The sequence below is a fragment of the Pocillopora verrucosa genome, chromosome 12 (assembly GCF_036669915.1).
Source record: "Pocillopora verrucosa isolate sample1 chromosome 12, ASM3666991v2, whole genome shotgun sequence".
Taxonomy (NCBI): Eukaryota; Metazoa; Cnidaria; class Anthozoa; order Scleractinia; family Pocilloporidae; genus Pocillopora; species Pocillopora verrucosa.
Window position 1 is genome coordinate 10178884 of NC_089323.1, and position 17561 is coordinate 10196444.

Below are 17561 nucleotides of genomic sequence, written 5' to 3' on the forward strand. Positions count from 1 at the left end.
CGCATGTTTGCCTTATTACCTTGTACCTGGGTACTTACCATAAAAACTCCAAATTGATCAGCATTATATTTTTTGAAACGTGTAATCTGAATTTTATCACTCATTTTGATTAGTATGTGCATACTTTCGCGAGTATATTTCTACTTCTTGTAATCAAATCTTGTGATCAAAGTCAGATTCCCGTCGAAAATAACACTGTCATGCTCTCTTGAAAGCTATTTTTGCGCTTTTGGAGAAAATGTTTCCGGCTCTTTGTTGTTGCGTATTGGTAACAAGCTGCTGCGTATACATTTTGAATTTATCTACGAAATAAAGCGTTGCTTGCTACGCTTTGCGAGTACAAAACAAGCTTGCGTTGACGCTAAGATTTTAATAAAACGATTAGTAAAATTAAAAAAAAAATTCCTTAATGCGACTAAATAAAACGTCTTGACGGTGTGGCTGTTCTGTCGAGCAGAATTTATATGCCGCCAAGAGTTCTTGCAACCTTGAAAAAAATGGATCGCACGAAATTTTTCTCTTTTATAAAATATATATTTGTTTGTTGTCTATTTGCAGAGTTGAATTCCATTAAACATGCAACATTTGTGGGTTCTCGTACCTATCGCATTGGGTGTATGTTTAGGTAAGAATATCTGGCTATTTTCATCTCTCCATCCTAGCTTCTATCTCTTACAGCAGGTTATGATTTTTGATGATGACCATAAACTTAATCTATTTTTCTTTTTCAGGCGTGGTATCTGTAACAGGAGGTTCGTCAATATTTTTATTTGATAATCTAGTTACCGATGCTGATATTAATCTACATTGGCTAGTTTAAGGGTTGCTTATGGTTCAACGGAGATAATATTTAGAATATAGCATAATCCCTGATGATGGTATGGAGCGCTTTTGATTGATTTTCGTTAAAAAAAAAAATCAAAGTAATCACAACGGCCAGGTAGTGATTCGTTTTAGTTTTGCATCTGATTGGTTGAGATTGGCCCGAGTTTTTTTTTTTTATACCAATCGACAGAGCAAAGTGAAGCACTGAACAAAGCACACCGGGGTAGTTTCGATACTCAATTGAAAATTACTCCAATATCTGTGATTTTCGATTGTGGCCCAATTTTATTTTTCCCCGCAAGGTACAATGTAACAAGTGACAGTAAGTGTTTCTTCAACATTGTTTCCAGTTAAGATCCCAGAAGTACAATCATAGATCCATGGATGGGCATCCTAAAGTCAAACAGCCTAAGCCTTAAAAGCCTCAATATTTAGTCACTAATAAGTTAAACACTCATTTTTATTCCTAAAATAAGATGATAGGTGCCGCAAACAGAATATGGATGTAGCGATTTTCGGTGACATATCAAGGAGTATGAGGAAGCAACACCGCAAACAGATGATCAGCTTTATTGAAGGGTTACTTGACAAAACTCTTGTTTCCGCCGACGGAAATCATGTTGCTCTTGGCACATTTGGAGATTCTGCTGATGTTGCTATCATGTTTAACGAAGAGGTATTCCAAGATACAAGCAATCTGAAGAAGGCTGCAAAAGCAATGTTCATGGTTAGGCCAAAGTTAGTTGGAACTCGTACAGATCTTGCTTTGGACCTGGCTAGCAGGAAAGTGTTTACAGCAGCTGGAGGGGACAGACCCGAAGCCAAGAACATCTTACTTGTCGTAACTGATGGAAAACCTTACATCAGAAAGAAAGACAAGAAACCATTTATTCCTTTTGAAACGTCAACGAAAGCGTTGGAGGTAATAAAGAGACGGATTTATACCGGGAAAAAATACTCATTTTATAGAGTTCTCTTGGATGATATGGCCTTTCCGCTCAAATAAAAAATAATAGTCTCGTAACTTCATATACTGTGAATTTATAAGAAGTCTTTTTCGGTCAAACGAGGTGTTTAAGTTTTTTTTACCGTTCTGGTACGTTTGGTGGAGAAAAGAAAAAATGTGAATATTTTTAGGTTATCTTGTTTTTATTTCCACAATGAGATCTCACGTAAAGTATGTATCAAACTAACTGACTGTCTACTTAACTGTGAGACTGCATGTTTGTTTTGTATTAGGCTGAAGGTGTTCTCGTCGTCGTTGTTGGGGTTGGTCCAGCTGTGGAAAATGAAAAGGAGAAAATGGAAGAGGTTGCTGGTGAAAAAGGCATTGCTCTTTTGGTCCCGAGCTTTGACATACTAAGCGATCATTTAGACGAGGTCTTAGAACTTTATTGTGGTAAGTTCAGGTTGCAACACATTATATCACTAGTAACCGATAATTTCAATGTTGACGGTAAGAGAGCATAATATGTAGATACCATATCGTAAGAACCGAACTTATGGCTTTATAAACATCAGTGGATTCTAATAAGTCCTAATTTCAAAGTGTTGGTCTTCAAGAATTCCTAGCTATTTGGCGTAAATGAATACTTATGGGGCTTCACCTCATAGGCGCTAAACCCTACATTATTGTGTTCACGGCCGCTTAAAACTGTTAGATTTTAGCCCCCTCCAATAAAAAACAATTGACTTGACTTTGTTCAAAATAGAGTTATTAATGAAAGGAACGTTTAACTACACCATCAATTAGATATACAACCCACGAATTCATCACTAATGGAGAACAAAACAACGAATTCAGGACTTCTTTCCTTTAAGAAGACCTAAGTCAGACTGAGGATCTTTTTTCTTTCATTTGTTTTGTTTATTTTTTCCAATATCACGATCACATTAATATTCACGGCTAAACGATTTTTATCCAAGAGACAGTTTCACTTCTATCAAATTTTCTTTCAATAATAATAAGAACCTGTACCAATCCCCTGCCAAGGTGTGCAGATGAGTGAGCATTTTTTTTCTTTTTGGTGGTTTAGCAATTGACGGCAATTACACCGAGTGGAAGGAGTCTGACTGCAGTGTGACGTGTGGAGGAGGAGTAATGACACTTACAAGAACCTGTACCAATCCTCCGCCGTCTAATGGTGGAAAGGACTGCAGTGAACTGGGACCGGCTGAAAAGACACTTGCATGCAACGAACAAGAATGCCGTAAGCTGATATAGTAATTAATTAATGTCTTTAAGCGATGGGTATACTTTCTTCAATGTACTTTAAGATCCATCTTCAATTACTTCATAATTTGCATAAGTTGCGGATTTGTAAGCACTTAATTAAGAGGGTCCCCTATAGGCGTGATTGGGCGATTGTTTTTCCCTTGTGAATCATGATTTAATTTTATTTTAATTTGTGAATAGTGATTAGAGATGATGAGATCTTTTCATGTCTGCTTGAACGAAACTTTTTAAGTTAAACGTTACCCGCGAATTAGAAGCTGAATTAAACGTGATTCGGGAACCATTTTGTTTTGCACGATAAATTTCCGGCCTTTATATTGTTATGAAAATTTACGTATTGTTCTCGAGCGGCTCTGGTGAGCTTTTGACTCGGGATGGACTTAATACTCATCAAAAAAAGTTCTAAAAAGGACCACTAATAGTTCTTGAACAAATAAGATAAGACATTACGTCATTTTTTGTCGCGTAAGACTGGTCGGCAAGAATAGAAAAAGTAAAGTATTAATTCAACGTGAATATCTTGAATTTCGCGTGAACGTGACAGAGTTTTGAACATTACTTGTAATGTGTGAAAAGGCGAAATAGTATTTCGTGACTGAGTTTCTCAAAGGGGTATAGGGGTGGAGGGTCCCATATTGGTTGGACGAAAAAGGTACACAAACTCCTCGGTTTAAGTTGCTGTTTTAGTCTCGATTTCTGACTCCGAATCTATTGTTGAATCGCATTCAAATTTAATATCTTTTACTTTCAACCCTTGCTCAATTATTTTCTGTTTCAGTTATCTTCTTCTCTTGCTTTCTGACGCTCGAGCCCTTTATCGTTTGCGAGTTCCCTCATTGCTCTTAGAACCCTATCTCTGTAGTCTAGTTTGGCCGCTTATCTCAAACTGGACAAGCGTTTTTTTCCTGATGGACGTTTCTTGTGGCTAAGATGTAGGGATGATGTACAACCGGGATCCGTTCTTTTTAAAATTGAAAAACATTCTGTTTTAATGGTTTAGCAATTGATGGCAAATACACAGAATGGAAGGAGTCTGAGTGCAGTGCGACTTGATGACAACTACATTAAGTGGACTTGTGAACACTTAATTAAGGACAAATAGATTTGATTCTAAAACCAAGTTATCAATTCCATTTTTATGGCAGGTTGTGCATAAGGGTGAAAAGTATTTCTTTTTTATGATTTAGCAATTGATGGCGGATACACCGAATGGGAGGAGTCAGAGTGCAGTGCGACATGTGGAGGAGGAGTAATAACTAAAACAAGAACTTGTACCAATCCTGCTCCACAACACGGTGGAAAGGACTGCAGTGATCTGGGACTAGCTGAAATGACACTTTCCTGCAACGAGCAAGAATGCCGTAAGCTGATATAGAAATTTGTGTCTTTAAGCGACGATTATGCTTTCTTTAATGTACATCACTAAATGATGTTTTAATGGTTTAGCGATTGATGGCGGATACACCGAATGGGAGGAGTCTGAGTGCAGTGCGACATGTGGAGGAGGAGTAATAACTAAAACAAGAAATTGTACCAATCCTGCTCCTCAACACGGTGGAAAGGACTGCAGTGAACTGGGACCAGCTGAAATGACACTTTCCTGCAACGAGCAAGAATGCCGTAAGCTGATATAGAAATTTATGTCTTTAAGCGACGATTATGCTTTCTTTAATGTACATCACTAAATGATGTTTTAATGGTTTAGCGATTGATGGCGGATACACCGAATGGGAGGAGTCTGAGTGCAGTGCGACATGTGGAGGAGGAGTAATAACTAAAACAAGAACTTGTACCAATCCTGCTCCACAACACGGTGGAAAGGACTGCAGTGAACTGGGACCAGCTGAAATGACACTTTCATGCAACGAAGAATCATGCGGTGAGCACAAACAATCATTTTCCAACCACATCCTAAAGCTCTTGAGAAGGCTCAGAGAAAGCGATAGCAAAGTACAACGAATAAAAGTGCTGAGATAAGATTTGCTGCCCTGGTTCTAGGCAATGCTTGGTAACTGAAAATTCACGTTACAGGTCAATTAAAATTTTTTGAAGAGTTTTTTTTCTTCACGGTTTAGCTATTGATGGCAACTACATTAAGTGGACTTGTGAGCACTTAATTAAGGACAAAGAGATTTGATTCTAAAACCAAGTTATCAATTCCATTTTTATGGCAGGTTGTGCATAAGGGTGAAAAGTATTTCTTTTTTATGATTTAGCAATTGATGGCGGATACACCGAATGGGAGGAGTCTGATTGCAGTGCGACATGTGGAGGAGGAGTAATAACTAAAACAAGAACTTGTACCAATCCTGCTCCACAACACGGTGGAAAGGACTGCAGTGATCTGGGACCAGCTGAAATGACACTTTCCTGCAACGAGCAAGAATGCCGTAAGCTGATATAGAAATTTGTGTCTTTAAGCGACGATTTTGCTTCTTTAATGTACATCACTAAATGATGTTTTAATGGTTTAGCAATTGATGGCGGATACACCGAATGGGAGGAGTCTGAGTGCAGTGCGACATGTGGAGGAGGAGTAATAACTAAAACAAGAACTTGTACCAATCCTGCTCCGCAACACGGTGGAAAGGACTGCAGTGAACTGGGACCAGCCGAAATGACACTTTCATGTAACGAACAACCTTGCCGTAAGTATCTGTAGTGTGAAGTTATCTGGATGTTTTGCAGCGATAGTTGTCATTAGTACTGCACTCTGTTTTGAGGAACCTGAAGCAGTAAGAGCATTGAAGAAAATTATTAACAAACTGGGACACAGACTGCGCTATATGATTGTTCACACAAGTGGATCGCGAGACTGACGATAAATTTAAAATACATGGTTTTAACTTTTAAATTGAATGCTCGTTGCACCAGTCCTGCCTAGGCATGCATGTCCTAATTCTTGTTTTTTCTACCCTGGAAACTTCAAAGCTCATTTAAAAACATAACTTTTATGCTTTAATGAATGCTGTGAAAATTTAGTGAAATTGGAACCATGAAATGAATTTCTCAGTAATCTAGTTCCTTGTTGCCGAATATATATATTTTTAAACCTTTATTACTATATTAGCCATAACCCATTATTCTTGTTTATTCAGGAGGTATTAAATGAACAACGTAATGTCCTTTCTTTCATAATATAATGGGATATTTGTCTGAGAAATGCGAGTTATAGGGAAGGGATGATGTCGAAAGTCGGAAGCGATGTAAAAGGCTTTTTATTCTAAAAGTATCGCGAATTGTATGGAGAATACAGACAGACGAATCGGTACATTTTGCACTACCTTTAAACACTGTGTATAAAGATAAATCGTCTCTTCTCGACACGTAAGAAAATATAACCAGACAAAATTTTCTATTGAACGGAAATGGCCGGAGAATCTTCGCCGAAGCCATGAAATCCATAATCATATACTGGGCCGTTAGTACACGCGGTCATGCATCATGAACTCTTAAAAGGACTTATGACATTTACTCTGATGACCTATGTCCCTTTTGGTGGAAGTAAATAATGTTGGCTATTTGCAAGCGGCTTAGCTCGAAATTATAAAGGGACACTGCGGAGGTTTGAAAACGATAGCCTTTAGATTTCAAATTCACCAAGCTATCTAATGAGACGGATTCCACAACACTTCTCACCTTTAGTCAAACTTCAATGCGTGATAACATTTAGTTAAGATAAAGACGTAACACAGAAATATTGGAAAAGATCACTTGATAAGCCTCTCATTTCAATGAAGAAATAAAAATATATCGATATCGAATAATGGGTAACTATCATTGTCTGTACCTTATAAGACTAGAAATAATGACTTGTAGCAATGTTCTGATGTTGCTTCATGACTCAGATATCACTGCTGGCATTTTACATCTTTCTTCAAGTTGTTTCACTTTTTCATCTCCACAGCTCCTCCGTGCACAGCTGGACTTGACGTTGCAATCGTTCTCGACAAATCCCAGAGTGTTAAATTAGGTAATCTGGCAAAGGTTATCACCTTCTTGGGTAAACTGGTTGGAAGCTTCCACCCTGCTCCTGACGCAGATCACTTCGGCCTTATTACCTTTAACAAAAACGCACAACTGTCTTTCACACTTGGCAACTCACAATATCACGATAAAGACGCCCTATTACAGAAAATAGCCGAAGAACCAATGGTCCTACAGTATCAAACTCGCACCGATATGGCTCTCCTTATGGCGAGGGACGAGATGTTTACTGAGGCAGGAGGAGACAGACCAGACAAACCAAATATCATGATTGTACTCACAGATGGAAAGCCAACAAATCCAAACAGCAACTTTGACTTCAAGGCATTTGCTAAAGAGATATCGAAAGATTTCAAGGCGAGTATAAAATCGTTATGTCGAGGCTTGATTGATGCGAACATAGGGTTAAGACAAATAACAATGTAAACCTAATGAGTGGAATTTTTCAATTCTTTTGAACTGAAAGCCAGGACATTGACTTCAAGGCTTTTTCTGAAGAAATGAATAAAAATTTCAAGGTAGATATGAAGTAGTTAAAAAAAAGTTTAAACAGCGACAGCTGCTGTTTCAACGAGTCATTTCACTAAGAACTAGAGCCCTAGTTGGGTTCCCTGTGTTGTGTTCGTGGTAATTTGTTGAGATGAATTGGCATTTTATCTTGCCCGCTTTAGGTTGCAACAACCTGGAGAAGTTCTAGCAGTAATGGACCCTTAAAACTAACTTAATCCTTCTCCAATCAAAAGTGACTCATGTGTCAGAGATTCTCTTCTTACAGGAAAAGAAAGTCAACATTGTAGCAGTGGGCATCGGTCCAGGAGTGGAAGAAGCCACTTTGCACGATATCGCTGGCACAGGTCCTGTGGTTCAGGTGGAGGCGTTCGATAAGCTTGATGAAATGATGAAAAAAATCAAGGCATCAGCATGTTCGGGTAAGTTATCGTGCATATACTTCAGTCACTCTCACTTTTGAATCCATCCGGCTTTCTCAGAGAGAAAAATGGATTCCCTTCAAGTACGTTATGGTCAAATTTATTATTATTTATATTACTATTACAGCTATTACCATCACTGCTATAATTATCACTATAACTGTTATTATTTTTGTCCTGATAACTCTGGTTATTAGCTCTACTATGCTTAAGAGAAACAAGAACAAAGAGACGTATTCTAAATACTCAAGAGAATAATTTCTATTTAGATTATGTGTCGGCTGGAATGGTATAGTTTTGTACATATTTTTATTCATCTCATGGTATAGAGCAATTACGAATTAGAAACTCGTTTCTTTTTTAAATAACATTTCATCTTTTATCATGTTATATTTAACAAAGAAGACACTTTTCTTTTCATAAAATTCCATAATGTCAAACAGTTCTCTATTTTTTTAATAATGTAGTTCGTAAGTAGGATTGTAGGACTTTAACGTATGTTTTTAAAATTAAAAAAAATTATCAGTATTTATAATTATTTCCATACAGTGATGCTTACGGAGAAACTTTTCTCACATGCGATTGTCACAAAATCAAGCTTTTGTGTTCATTTTGATTTGTAGGATAAAGAGGCTGGTTTTTCAAGACATGCCGTATATTTGGATTAAAACAAATGGGGGTAGACTACGTATGAAGTAGCAAAAATTTACGGAAGGATTGTGTATGCATTACATACCGAAAATAAACTATTTTAAAGAAGGAACCGCTGTCTTTGCCCATTTGCAATAAAATGATCGCGGAGCATCCTTCTCTACTCGCTCTTTCCCAGTTCTTTCTCTCTTACGCTCACTTTCCATTCTCCGTTATCTTAAAGAAAGCCACTGGGGGAAAGAAATCGTCGTTTTATCATCTAAATTGATTTTTAGAATGAAATTCGTCAGCATAAATGGCAATGAAATATTCAGGGTGGAAAAAATTGAAACAGATAAGGCTGGTGACCGAAGATTGTAAATGATGTAATGTTTTAATACAACTATTCTAAATAGAATTGAACTATTTCAAATAGAATTGAAAGAGAACGGGAAAAAAATACGCTTATAATAAATGGAGATCTTCGTGTATGGAAATTGCATTGGGAAAAATGCTATGTCGATGAAAATCGTAGAAAAGATGTTCATCAGAATTGCTCTTGAGAATTAATGTGTTTCTAGTTGAGAACTAGAAGTCTACTTCCGATAAGTCTCAAACTCAAACTGTTGTTTACTCCAAATACGCGCCAATTGGAACTAAAATCGATTCCCCTGGATTTCCGCCCTCTCTTTCTGCAATTTGACTCCGGCTGCTAATTCGAAGCAGTTTTCTTTCCCAATAAGGACATTTTCTAAGTCACCTTAACCTTGAAAATTCTAAACGTGCCCGTCAGTATGTGACAAGTGAAAACAAAAAGTACGGTTGTCAAAACATTGAATTTGTTTTGATGAAGCCATATATTCTTTGTTTTATTTTTTGGGGAATTACGGAAACCGCCATAGAGTCCACTGAGTCAAATCTGCCAGTCAAGTGTACCATCAACTAAAATGCATTGTATCTCAATAAAGCTTATCTACTGAAATTCTTTTTTAAAATGTTCCATTGTAACTGAATTGTTCATATTGATTATTACGTATGAATAAGAAATAGAGTGTGTGCATCTTTTATCCTTCTTTCTGACCATGTCTTCCCTGGAAGCCCTCCTCAGGTCTTTTATTCTGCTTTAACTCACTAATGCTTGCATCTTAATATTTTCTTAGTTTCAATGCCAATCTTGAACTTTGTTTTCAATTTCATTTTTGAAAAAGCAACCGAGAATGATAATAAAGAATTATACGTTTCACAGACGTGAATTACTATCATTGTTCATGATATGACAAAATTTCAATAACACGAACTTCCCTCGAGTCGCAGCTGTTTTAATTACATTGTATCATCACCCTTATGATAGAGTTAGAGTTAACGGGAATCGACACCATACCTGGTTCGCACAACTCCTGTGTAAGGCAGTGTGAGTTCTGTACCTCTGCGAATACTTAACACCCTTGTAAAGACCATGACATGGATGCGTAACAGTAATTTCCCAAATCTTAATCTCTCTAAGGCTTTTCAACGAAAGAAGTATAAAGATTTAACAAAGCCTTAAAGCGGAACTAAAGTTAGTTTATTTTCCAACCCTTCAATTTATGAAACTCCTCAGCTCTGGCGGCTAAAGAGTTTATTCAATGAAGTTTACGATAGGTCATTAATCATGTAGAAGGGAACTGGAAACAAAATATTTTTAGCCGTAAAAAAGCGGGCTTTCCTTTCTTTTTTAACAATTTATGAATTCAGCAGAAAATTAAACTGTTGTGTTTTTCAAACGCGAAACGACTCCACTTTAAGAAAAGACGTGTAATATACAATGACTAAACTGTAACTGACAAGAAAATTACAACACACGCTATTTTGAACGAAAACGAATAGTAATAGATTCCTGATAGTTCTGGGTTACGAAACTCCTTTAAGATTTAAAACACAAAAATCGAGCTCTTTTAACAACAAAATGCCCTGGTAATGGCTGTTACCTTGGTAGTGGCTGTTACCTTGGTGATGGCTGTTATCTTGGTGATGGCTGTTATGTTGGTAATGGCTGTTACCTTAGTGATAGCTGTTATCTTGGTGATGGCTGTTATGTTTGTAATGGCTGTTATGTTGGTGATGGCTGTTATGTTAGTAATGGCTGTTCTCTTGGTAATGGCTGCTATGTTGGTGATGGCTGTTATGTTAGTAATGGCTGTTATGTTGGTGATGGCTGTTATGTTGGTAATGGCTGTTATGTTGGTAATGGCTGTTATGTTGGTGATGGCTGTTATGTTGGTGACGGCTGTTATGTTGGTAATGGCTGTTATGTTAGTGATGGCTGTTATGTTGGTGATGGCTGTTATGTTGGTGATGGCTGTTATGTTGGTGATGGCTGTTATGTTGGTGACGGCTGTTATGTTGGTGATGGCTGTTATGTTAGTGATGGCTGTTATGTTGGTAATGGCTGTTATGTTAGTGATGGCTGTTATGTTGGTGATGGCTGTTATGTTGGTGATGGCTGTTATGTTGGTGACGGCTGTTATGTTGGTAATGGCTGTTATGTTAGTGATGGCTGTTATGTTGGTAATGGCTGTTATGTTGGTAATGGCTGTTATGTTGGTGATGGCTGTTATGTTGGTGATGGCTGTTATGTTGGTGATGGCTGTTATGTTGGTGATGGCTGTTATGTTGGTAATGGCTGTTATGTTGGTAATGGCTGTTATGTTGGTGACGGCTGTTATGTTGGTGATGGCTGTTATGTTGGTGATGGCTGTTATATTGGTGATGGCTGTTATGTTGGTAATGGCTGTTATATTGGTTATGGCTGTTATGTTGGTGATGGCTGGTCTTTTGGTGATGGCTGTTATGTTGGTAATGGCTGTTATGTTGGTAATGGCTGTTATGTTGGTGATGGCTGTTATGTTGGTGATGGCTGTTATGTTGGTGATGGCTGTTATGTTGGTGATGGCTGTTATTTTGGTGATGGCTGTTATGTTGGTGATGGCTTTTATGTTGGTAATGGCTGTTATGTTGGTGATGGCTGTTATGTTGGTGATGGCTGTTATGTTGGTAATGGCTGTTATGTTGGTAATGGCTGTTATGTTGGTAATGGCTGTTATGTTGGTGATGGCTGCTCTCTTGGTGATGGCTGTTATGTTGGTAATGGCTGTTATGTTGGTGATGGCTATTATGTTGGTAATGGCTGTTATGTTGGTGATGGCTATTATGTTGGTAATGGCTGTTATGTTGGTGATGGCTGTTATGTTGGTGATGGCTGTTATGTTGGTAATGGCTGTTATGTTGGTAATGGCTGTTATGTTGGTGATGGCTGTTATGTTGGTGATGGCTGTTATGTTGGTGATGGCTGTTATGTTGGTGATGGCTGTTATTTTGGTGATGGCTGTTATGTTGGTGATGGCTTTTATGTTGGTAATGGCTGTTATGTTGGTGATGGCTGTTATGTTGGTGATGGCTGTTATGTTGGTAATGGCTGTTATGTTGGTAATGGCTGTTATGTTGGTAATGGCTGTTATGTTGGTGATGGCTGCTCTCTTGGTGATGGCTGTTATGTTGGTAATGGCTGTTATGTTGGTGATGGCTATTATGTTGGTAATGGCTGTTATGTTGGTGATGGCTATTATGTTGGTAATGGCTGTTATGTTGGTGATGGCTGTTATGTTGGTGATGGCTGTTATGTTGGTAATGGCTGTTATGTTGGTAATGGCTGTTATGTTGGTGATGGCTGTTATGTTGGTGATGGCTGTTATGTTGGTAATGGCTGTTATGTTGGTGATGGCTGTTATGTTGGTGATGGCTGTTATGTTGGTAATGGCTGTTATGTTGGTAATGGCTGTTATGTTGGTAATGGCTGTTATGTTGGTGATGGCTGCTCTCTTGGTGATGGCTGTTATGTTGGTAATGGCTGTTATGCTGGTAATGGCTGTGCTCTTAGTAATGGCTGTTCTCTTAGCAGTGGCTTTTCTCTTGGCAAATAGCTGTTACCTCGGTAATGGCTGTTATCACTGAGTGGATCCTAATTTCACAGCATCGGGCGGCTGAAAAGGAGGGAGAGAAAAGAGCAAGAATAGTCCGGGATACTTATCAGCTTTGATAACCCCTTGACGTCACAACATGGCGACCATTTAAGAAATCGAAGATGTTCGCTGTTTACTCGTTACTAATTGTTGTATGTACCAATAATTCTATTGGAAATTAGTGAATAGATACTGATCTTCGCTTTTACTCAAGATGGTGGTCATCGAGGAGTGATAGAGGCGACGTTTCGGGCACAAAAGTATCAATACAGTTGAAAACAGTTGAAATGACACTTTTGATCGAGGTATGTCTTCCAACTTTCCCTCAAAGTTTAGGTTAGTAAATGAATTTTTCCGAAGGTAAAAAATTATGGAGCTGTTCTTGAGCTAATTTCGATGCAGCTGTTAGTTATTGTGATGCAAACTACAGGAAAAAAGAGCATGGAGTGATCTTGATTTACGTCTAATTTAGTCACCAACCGCCATTTTGTGTTTTCGACGATAAACTTTTAATCTTTCTGTTTATCATTTGAACATTGTTGTCTAATTTACGATTTATTACCACTATGCCATACTAAGTTTTTAAAGAAACCTTTTTAAAACAACGATGGTTCCTTTCATTGTGCTGTTATTGCCCCGAAGAGAACCTTCTTAAACAAAACCAAACTAGTTCTTTGTTCAATGAACAAAGGGGGTAAGTTGCTAAAGAAACTGTGGTGCTGCTTCGGTGGTAGAGTATAACAGGGTATTATCAGCTAAGTTGATAACGTAAATTGGCCACCTTAAATAGATTAAAAGCTGACGTTTCGAATGTTAGCCCTTCGCCATCGTTCTGACGAGGGGCTGACGCTCGAAACGTCAGTTCTTTGTCAAACGAGAGCCCGCTGTCATCGAGTGTTGTGCTTCGTTTGAGGGTTGACCTTAGTTTTGCTTTTAGTCGCTTCATACTAAGGATAAGCTCCAGCTAGATGGGTAACTTGGCTCGAGTAAAGATTTAACTTTATCTTACCACAAGTCAGGAAATGGTCAGGAAAAAAAGTTTCTTCAAGGTTAGGGAAAAATCAGGGAATTTCACTCTAAGTCAGGAAAAATTTATTTATCAGAGAAGTTAGAGAAAATTGGATTATTCTTTTAACCAATACACTAGTAGGTTTTAATAGACATGAAATGTGTAAAAGGGTTTGCCATCTATTCATTAACCTGACAGAGTGGCGCGAAAGGCGAGTGACGTGTCAGCAGCTGTCGGTGATATCAGACACACGTGAAAAGTTATCGTATTTTTTCACGTGCGTTATTCAGGGCTGGAAATTCTTGTATAACACCACAGTTTCGTGTTAGTTATCGTGCTCAATACGATAACTCGCTATTGCAATGCACTCACAAGTGAGCTATTGAGTTGAACAGTCGAAGGGAAATTCCATATGTACACGCGCTTATGTATATTTTCTGTTTATCACACGACATGTTTCAACCATTACTTGAAATCAAAGAGAGAATCATACTGCTCTTTTTTCTAGACTTCCGGGAGGAAAATTATCTGAAAACTTTTGAAAAAATAGTAAAGGTTAATGCAAAATCATAAAATGTCGTGAATAAGACAAAGGGATGACCCATATTTAAAAGAAACAAGCTAAATATTAATTTATCAGTGTTTTTCATACGGTAAGTATTTTTTGCACAAAAATTGATCTACATTTCAGTTGAAATAACGTTTAATTTTAAAGGGTCGTTAAAGATCAGAAGTATGCTATGTGAAATAGGAATATTTTTATGTTTTTTAGTCGGTTGTTAGAATCTAATTTTTTGGTTTTTGAAAAGACCTCCTGGTTACTAGGGTCGGGTATTACCTTAACTTTTCAATGTCGAACTTTCTGCAAATAAAACGAAGTAAAACTATTTAACGGGACAAATAGAAAAACAAGAACAGTGATTAAAAACGAAGAAACACACATTACAAAGGTAATGATATCAACATTGTTTTTTTCATTTTGATCACCTGCTTTGGACGTTGCTTTGAGTTGGTAATTAGCAGCTATGGATTAAAAGGCACTTACCAATTCACGAGGCTTTGTTTGAAAAGTTGAAATAATTCATAGGCTGTTCTACTAAAAGGCTGTTTAATCTACACACTAAGTACACTACGTTCCACTTTTCAGAGCGAGAGCATTACTGAAAAAGATTAGGTCGGCTATCTGAGAGGGAAAGGTGAGTTTAATAGTAACTTTCACAAGCTTAACCTTTTAACATGTACCCTTACGACTTTCACCTTATCCAGGTTCATTACATTTAAAAAGATAAAGGACAAATGTTTTTAAACCATTCTTGTGAAATGGGAAACTACCCTTAACTAAGGGATCTTCTGGACAGCCATTTTCAGGGGGGGAAAAGGAAAAGGGTTGCATTGAACTTATTATCCCATCAGCGAAGGAAACAGAGCTAACGTAACGTTTTTTAACATTCCATTTAGGACAGGATAATCCTAGTATTTATACGGAAAGATTGAAAATCGTAAATGTTATTAATGCAGAAAATAAGATTCAGTTAAAATTCTTGGAACCAAATGTTCATTAACAGTTTTTATTAGCCTAGAATGGAGTCAGATATTACGACTCTCGGAAGTTTCATGGACAAACGTTACAACGAGTTTTTAAGACTGCGTTATAAGCCAGAGGATAATTTTAATTTGAAAATCTAAGCCATAATGTCGCTGATATTCTTACTTGAATCCTTCAAACAAGCATTTCCTGGGATGAACAGGTTACACCTAGGTATCAAAAATTGACCATTTTCTAAGAGGCGAATTATTTTGAGTGCAAATTCTTTTGAAGAAGATAAACAAAATTGCAGACCTGGGCAGCATAACCCGAAAAAATCGAAAAGAGAGAACCAATTTAATTGTCTTAAAGTGCGTAACGGTTTTTAACCTTTCCGCTCTCGAATTTTGAAAGGTGGTGTGCGGGAAGTTCCATCTAATTTGATAACAACAAAATTTTTGTCATCGTCCAAACGTGTACCTTTTTTTTAATGTACCAGACACAATTTGAATGTTCCCAAGGTGAACTGAGTTTTAAAAAGTAATGATTATAGTGAAGTGAAAGATTCTCTCTCATGTTATTACGGCCAAACGTTTGATTCCGATGTGCCCACGTGCTTCAGCCAGTTGAGGATGCCATGTTAGAGTGTCTTTTTCCTTGCTAATCACAAAAAAAGAAAATTTTTCTGACTAAACTTGATATTCTTAGAGTGAAAAAATAAAGCACAAACACTGTGAAACACTGTGTAGACAATGTGTTCACAGTTAAACTCTTTCAGGCTTGATTTTTCCTTGTTCATACAAACGAGAGGAAAGTAATAAGCGAATTCCTAAGCTATTCAAAATCAGACATCTTTGCCCGATAGAATCAGTTCCTAGTTGGTTTTCTGAATAATAAAACAGAGCAAAATTACTTGCATAAAAGAGAGCTATACACAGTTTTTATTCATAGAATTGACAAAAATGTTTTGAAAGGTATTTCATACCTCATGTTCTGAACTTTTTGCTCTTATAATTCGTGAAAAATAGAAAAAATGCCAAAATACCAAACATTTATTATTATAATTACTCTGGCGACCACATTAATAGATTATACGTGGTCTTTTTGAATGGCTCAATGAGAAGGCGAATAGTTGTCCTTGACTACAGGAAGCTGAGCTGGTGAAGTATGTGGAACTAGGAGAAATATAGATGAGGAATAACTGGCAAATTTTTACCTTTTTTTGAACAGTTACGAAGGCGGAGTCTGGAATGGATTTATGAAACCCACATTTTTGCCCGATTACCTTGTACCCGCGTACTTACCATTACTGAAAATCTCTGTATCGTAAATTAAATAAGCATTTTTGAAGCCTTATGTTTTCTTCACGCTCTTCATGAAAGAGTTTTGTCGTCTAAATTTGATTGCTGATTAGTATGCACATTCCTCCACGACTATATTTCTGCTTCTTTTAATCAATTTTTATAACTCAAAAACTACATTGAGGGTTAATGATTCATGCCAAATATAAATTCATGCCAAGTCACGTTCATTGGTCAAAGTAAGATTCCCGTCGAAAATTAGGAGACAAAGAAACTGTGTTGTACTCTCATTAAAATTATACTTTTCTATTGGAGAAGATGTTTTCGGCTCTTTGTTGTTGGGTATTGGAAACAAGCTGCATAGTCCTGATGTGAAACAACTGACCCCACTGCGTATACCATTTTGAATTCATCTCCAAAATTAAACATTGCTGGATATACTTTGCGGGTAAAAAACACGCTGGCGCTGACGCTGATAAAATTAAATAATATCTTAACAATTGTTCAAGATATGCAACAAATAAAAAGTCCTGACGATGCAGCTGTTCTGTAGAGTAACACGTACGAAACGCCAAGAGTACTTGCAACCCTTTTTGACGAAACTGAACTGTAGAAATTTTTCCTCTCTATAAACTGTATATCTGTTGGTTTTCTTTTTGCAGATCTTAATTTCATTAAAAATGCAACATCTATGGATTCTCGTACCTATCGCATTGGGTGTATGTTTAGGTAAGAATATCTGGCTTTTTTGATCCCTCCTTCCTATATTCGATCTCCTACAGCGGTTTGTGATTTTAAGTTTAGAGAATGACCATTAACATAATCTGTTTTTCTTTTTCAGGCGTGGTATCTGTAACAGCAGGTTCGTTAATTGTTTTATTTTATAATCTAGTTACCGATGAATAAGGTACAGTACTAATATTAATCTAAATTGGGAAAATATGGGAAAAAAACGCATGACTCACTCGACTTTGTTAGTTTGAGGGTCGCTTAAGGTGCGCTGGCGATAATCTTAAGAAAATAGAATAGTCCCCATTGATGATATGGGGACTACTACGCTTTTTGATTAATTCTCGTAAAAACTGACCAAAACTATAGTAATTAGAGCGGCCAGTCAGAAG

At 37.3% G+C, this 17561-nt stretch overlaps 1 protein-coding gene across 1 annotated transcript; it reads left to right on the forward strand.

The window, feature by feature from the left end:
* Positions 1-1618: 1618 nt before the first annotated feature.
* Positions 1619-8605, forward strand: LOC131786452 (coadhesin-like). Its single transcript, XM_066158855.1, has 11 exons — positions 1619-1747; positions 2065-2224; positions 2862-3035; positions 4249-4422; positions 4508-4681; positions 4767-4940; positions 5278-5451; positions 5536-5709; positions 6969-7409; positions 7792-7977; positions 8601-8605. Exons 2-11 carry the CDS (start codon positions 2128-2130, stop codon positions 8603-8605), a joined length of 1773 nt encoding a protein of 590 aa, XP_066014952.1. The 5' UTR covers positions 1619-1747; positions 2065-2127.
* The last annotated feature ends 8956 nt before the right edge of the window (positions 8606-17561 follow it).